General features: G+C 53.4%; 1 protein-coding gene across 8 annotated transcripts in view; it reads right to left on the bottom strand.

Moving 5' to 3' along the window:
- Positions 1 to 1,303: 1,303 nt before the first annotated feature.
- FAM110B (family with sequence similarity 110 member B) overlaps positions 1,304 to 6,000 on the bottom strand; it is a 129,315-nt gene continuing 124,618 nt past the window's right edge. For all 8 annotated transcript variants that reach the window (XM_030859706.2, XM_030859708.2, XM_060287233.2 and 5 more), the window contains one exon: positions 1,304 to 3,174. In XM_030859706.2, coding sequence (XP_030715566.1) covers positions 1,720 to 2,832 — 1,113 coding nt within the window. In that variant the 5' untranslated portion in view covers positions 2,833 to 3,174 and the 3' untranslated portion in view covers positions 1,304 to 1,719. The remainder of the gene's footprint in view (positions 3,175 to 6,000) is intronic.

Here is a 6,000-nt window from a genome sequence, read left to right as displayed (position 1 = left end):
AGTTTGGTGGAAGATGTGAAAAATTCTGATGTTTAAGAAAAGATGAAAATGCTGAAAGTGTGAACTAAGTAAAGCGGCAGCAGCATATCTTAGGAACCTCGATGCAACTATTTTAGCAAAACGCACACAATGCAGAACACGGCTGTTCAGAATAACTGTGTCATGGCGAAAATAACAATGAAATGCTGCTCCTTCAAGACCATCAAAAATCTGCTTCTGGCTCACGGTCCAAGGTGAAAATTCCACGGAGGGAGCAAAGGAAGGGACAAAGAAACCACCACCATGAGTGCCTGCACCAGAGCTATTTATTAGAGTAACTTTTCCTTTTTTTCTTCTTAAAGATTTCATAACAATTGAAGTATGTACAAAGTCTTACAGCATTTACACCGTACAAAGTGTCCTATTAGCTGATGAAGCCTAAGGCGGTGCTGCTGGGAGCTCCAGAGCGTGTCTACAAGAGCAAGGAAGCTGGGCACTGTAGGTGGACCTCTCTGCTACAGCAGCTGATGGACTCCTAACTAGACCACCTGGAGGACAGGTTATGGGGGAAAAGGAACAAGCTGATATGCAGCTCTAGGGACCACAGGCTCTTAAAGCTACCTAGAGTTGTGTTTCTGGTTACCTAGAGCGTAACAAAGGTCCACAACCTGACGGATTAACATATGCGCGAGGGCACGGTCGTGCTGCTTAGATCTGGTTCAGCTACCAAAGGTATTGACTTGTGAATGGGAGGCTCTATACCGATATGGCTGGTATTTCCGTTTGTGTTCATGTCTTCAGATAGCGCCCACCTGCCCAAGCCCCACTCCCCTCTCCCTTTATCAACAACAACAACAAAGGGAGGGAAGAGAATCCGCATGGGATTAGTTCTTGACCAAAAAACAAACTTAAAAAAAAAAAAAAAAAAAAGACATTCAGTATCAGCTCTAGGGTGGCCATTCTGTCAAAAGATTAACAGTGGAAATTTCTGAATCAACCTAAATCAGAACAATATCAACAAACCCCGCCAACACCCAACCTCCGGATTTAATCACCTTCATTGATTGTCTTTCCTTGGGGTCAGCATTACACAGAACCACCAACATTTACACACCGAATCGGACACAAAACGTACATAGCACCGCCGCCCCAACCCTTACTTGAGTACGTGACGAGCGGATGTCAATACCTACATGATTAACACCAGGGTCCCCACTTTCTTCCTCAGAAAGCCCAGCCCGGTTCTCTCTCGGGTCAGTCACTATCTGTTTGGTAAGCAGACCCCATTTATTTCCCCACTGTTTCGGTCTCCAGTGTAGGCAGATTGGCTTTTTTTTTTTTATTTCAAAAAGATGCTACTCCCAACTTAAAAGCCAGTGGATAAAACTTTTAATTAAGACACCATAGCGCGGGATATAAAAACACAGGAACCACATAAATATTGAAGAAGTTGTATACCGTTTTCCTTGTAAACAGTTTTGCTGAAGATCGAAGCCCTAGTGTGAATCTGGCCTGGGACTTTTGGCGGATGGCGAGCGATCGGCCAGGTTCTGCAGCGATGGTGGCCGAGGACGCCAGGTCAGTCCCCACGTTGGCGGGCATGCAACTTGAAAGACATTGCACAACAAGCAACACAAAGAGAGTGGAGAAGCTCACAACACTGCAAGGAGACCTCACAACCTCCATAACTGCCGAGGCACGGACAGAGACCCCCCCTCCCTCCGCTGCGCGCTCTTCCTCTTACACGTGGGACACCTTCTGCGACTCTCTGGCTTGTTTGATGCTATACAACCACTTGATGATGCGAGCGTTTCTCTCGATCGCGGAGATGCCATAGGGCACCCGGTCATTGGCACTGTCATCGTTTCTAAGGTCACTGTTACTGTCCTGAGACTGTTCACAGTCCGAGCTGATCATGCTGGCGCTGCGGAAGTTGAGGGAGATGATGTCGGAGTTGGCGCGGGCGAAGTTCTCCATGCCCAGGGTTTCCAGCTCCTCGGGGTCCAGTCCGCAGTAGTTGAAGAAGCGCTCCACGTCGGCGTCCACCCGGAAGTACCTGTCGCTCAGGTCCGACTTGGACCGCTGGAGCGAGGGTCTCCGGCCCACCCCGCAGGCCGGCTCGGCCGCCTCGGCCTCGGGGGACCTGACCGCGGCCGGGGCGGCGACCTTGGGTTTGGGGGGCAGCGGCGGGGCGGAGCTGCTGCAGGGGATGGCCTTCAGGGGCTTTGCGCCCGTCACCTTGCGGATGTCCGAGGAGCTGTGCGACACGTGCAGGAAGGAGTCGGGGGCGGGCTCGAGCGGCCGCCGGCCCACGTGCGAGCCGCCCTCCTGCGGGCTGCCGCGGCCGGGCGTGGGGCGCACGCGCAGCGACTCGGCGAACGAGTGCCGGTGCAGCTCGGCCGCGTCGGCGCGCGGCGCCGGCCAGTTCCGCGCGCCGTGCTTGTGGCCCGAGCCCGCGCTCGAGCCCTCCGAGCTGTTGAGGATGTTCTTGAGGATCTCGAGCTTCAGGGTCTCGCGCGGCGCGCCGCCCTCGCTCTTGGCGCCGCCGCCGAAGCCCTTGAGCGTGGGGCTGCCGAGCGCGCGCTTGGCGCCCGGGCACACGGGGGGCTTGGCCAGCACGGCCGGCTTCACGGGCTCCTGCTTGGCGTTGATGACCTCCTGGCTCTTGACGTACTTGGCCTTGTCGGCCTCCAGCCGCTCCACGGCGCTGAGTCGCTTGGGGTTGGGCTCCGCCTGCCGGCGAAAGTAGTCGGGCCCCTTGTTGAGGATGCGCAGGGGCACGGCCGACGTGAAGGTGCCGGCGGGGCTGACCGGCTTCACCATGCTACCTGTCTGTAGGCTCTCCGTGGGCATGGCGGGCGCTCTCTCCCCGGCGGCCGTGGTGGATGCTCGTCTGCGCGCCTCCGGATGCGCCGGGCAGACACATGTGCGGGCGGCACAAAGGGCAGCGGACGGTCCGGAACCGAGTGTCAGCGGCGGCGGCGGCGGCAGCAGCAGCAGCAGCAGCGGCGGCAGCGCCTCATCTCCCGGCTCGTTCACCGCCCCGTGGCTTTAGTTTCCTCGCCGCCTCGCCGGCCGCCCGGTGCGGAAAGGCCCCAAGCCCCAAGTTCCTTTCAGCTGCTTCGCCGCCTCCTTTCTCCTCCCCGAAGGATGTGGGAGTCTCCTCCAGGTCTTTGTGTTCGACTGCAGGCAGAGCTGAAACACACAACAACCAACCGCGGGTTAGGATGGGCGAGTGACATCACGGCTGCAGCAACGGCGGAGCCGCGCGCCCCCGCCCCAGGGCACCCCGCCGCCCGCCCGGGAGGGAGGCGATCCCGGCGGCCGCACGAGGCCCGCGCCCCGCGCTCGGAGAAACAGCGGCAGAGGGTTCCCACGCGCCACCTCCTCCCGCCGCCTTCCCAGCGGGGAGACCCGCCTCCCGATCACGCCCGGCTGGCATCACTTATACCCAAACCCCGGAAACACTAGACGAGTGCAGAAATGCGGGTCGTTCCCAGTTCATGAAATGCCAGTGGGTTCCTGAGAATCCCTTTCCTGCTTTAGGCTACGGCATCGGTGACGTCTAATATGCCTCTTTTGCAATGAAGCAAACCTTCAGACTTCTATCAATCTCTCCTAACACTTCAACAAGCACCCAACTCTTCAAAAACTGAAAAGATGGGCAAGAAACGGCAGTAGACACGAAAATATTTTTTAAAAAGTCGACATGTTTATCTTATTTTTGCCAACCAATATATTTGAAAACCCATTCTCCTGCGCATGGAATGTGTATGAAGTTCAACCCATTAAACACAGGCTTATTTTTTAACTAAAACAAACAAAAAGCCTAGAAATACTTCTAGATCAACCATATAAATAGATACTGATTATAAATGCTCCACAAATTTTTCACACAATGAGCAGAATCAAGTTCCTTTGTGGTATGTATTTTCTCAGATCCCCTAAAGAACTAAGAACACAATCGTAAGGTGTCAATCACACCTAAATATGTTACTTTATGGAAAACTTGTATAATAGGGAAGCATTCATGGGGCTTATTTTATGGCTTTCTGAACAACTTGACTCCCTCACCCCCCACCCAAGCCCACTATGAGGAAACACTCATCAATACTCCCAATATAAATCTTGAGGGACGCTTTCTACTTAGAGCATAACACAGTGAAACATTTATCTCTGCAGCCCTCTGAAGTCCAACCACCTCTCTGCCCATCACTGCTGGCAGAGAGCACGGATGCACGCATCAGCCTTCCAAAGCACTTTTCAGCATCTCTGGTTGTAACTAGGAGTGTTAAGAGAATAATGTAGTCAACTAACTCGTCAAATAACTAATTTACAAAATAAAGCGGTATCACTATGAAATGATCTGCTCTCAGGGGAAGAAAATGAAGTGTCTTAAAATAAACTTGGGGCGGGGGGGGGGGCTCATATTTTTCCTTCACATCTTTTAAAACTCTTAATCTCTAACTACACCCATCGTCATGTTTTGTTAGAGACCATTTTGGTAATCTGCAAAAGGATTCGTTCTAATAAAAATATTTTCCTATGCAAGATGTAAGAAGCCCCAAGGTAATTCCTCCGTAATGATTTCTTTTAATTGTGCGGTTCTATTAATGATACTTCCATTTAGTTGAAAAAAATCACCTCCTCTCATGAAGATGAAGTAAGATTGTTTCTTTGAACATATTCTGAATGAAATACCAGAGGAGGAGTGAGGATTCCTCTGCAGATCCTCGGGTCTGCTCGTCCACTACCCTGGGTACATCTCACCCGGAGGACGAGCCTGGTCCTCCAGGAGGGGGCTGGATCACCCCCAGGGCACCTGAGAGCCCCCTGGATAGGCCTTGTTTCTCCCGAGCGCATATAACATCTTCACTGGTTACCTCTGCAGCTTCCAAAATGTGTCCACGGAGGGGACAGTGCCAGAAGGTACAGGGGCAGAGTGAAGGACACCACGGAAATCTGTGCCTGTGTCCGTTGCGCCTAAGGACCAGGGCAAACCTCCAGCAAGTGGGAAGATCGCCCAGCGGGTGGCAGGAGGTAGAGCCTCTGCCCTTTCCCCTGGGGCCTTCGGTCCTCATCTGTGACAGGAGTGCTTGGAAGAGATTCCCACTAGTCCTTCTCCCTCTAAAAGCACGTGGCCCTGAGGGGCTAAGGACCAGTGAGTTATTTCCAGTTTCACAAAAGGCCCATGGGAATACTGGCCTGTGAACTCTTCGATGCTCCCGGCATTCACTGTTCTTAGGAGAAGGCTCTTCACATGATGAGGTGTAGTTATCACGTGACGGTCACTGGCGGTAAAGCTCACGCTGGCCCGCGCGACCCTGTTCTTTTCGAATTCCATCATATTCGGACCGGAAGCCCCAAACGGCCACCGCTACTGACCGACTTTCCAGTGTGCCGAGCTGTCTGTCCAGGGGGACTTTGGTGCCGCTCAGAACGAAATGAAAGTCATCTCTCTGCACGCTCAGGACCGAGGACTCCCAGGCTACTTTCTAGGAAGCATTTCCCGGGAAGCTCGTCTTCCTTCCGCCCTGCTTTCTGTCTTCACGGAAAAGAAGGCCTGAGAATGGGTGAACAGAGGCCAGAGCCAGAGGACGGCCCCTCCAAGCACCCCCACTGTGCACGCCATACACCTGAGGAAGCAGTTACTAGACACAGAACCAGCGTGAGAGTTTATGTTAGAAAAACAGTAATCATTTGTAACTTTTTTTTTTTTTTTGCGGTACGCGGGCCTCTCACTGCTGTGGCCTCTCCCGTTGCGGAGCACAGGCTCCGGACGCGCAGGCTCAGTTGCCATGGCTCACGGGCCCAGCTGCTCCGCGGCATGTGGGATCCTCCCGGACCAGGGCACGAACCCACGTCCCTGCATCGGCAGGCAGACTCTCAACCACTGCGCCACCAGGGAAGCCCAGAAAAACAGTAATCATTTGTAACTAATTTACACTCCATTTCCTTTCTGATTCTACCCGTCTTCCGTCTGTCCTTCCTTTGTTATTCCCAATTTCCCTAATAACTGTC

This window comes from Globicephala melas, chromosome 17 (assembly GCF_963455315.2).
Source record: "Globicephala melas chromosome 17, mGloMel1.2, whole genome shotgun sequence".
Taxonomy (NCBI): domain Eukaryota; kingdom Metazoa; phylum Chordata; class Mammalia; order Artiodactyla; family Delphinidae; genus Globicephala; species Globicephala melas.
Note: the sequence above shows the minus strand (reverse complement) of the source record. Positions and strands in the feature narration are given on the sequence as shown.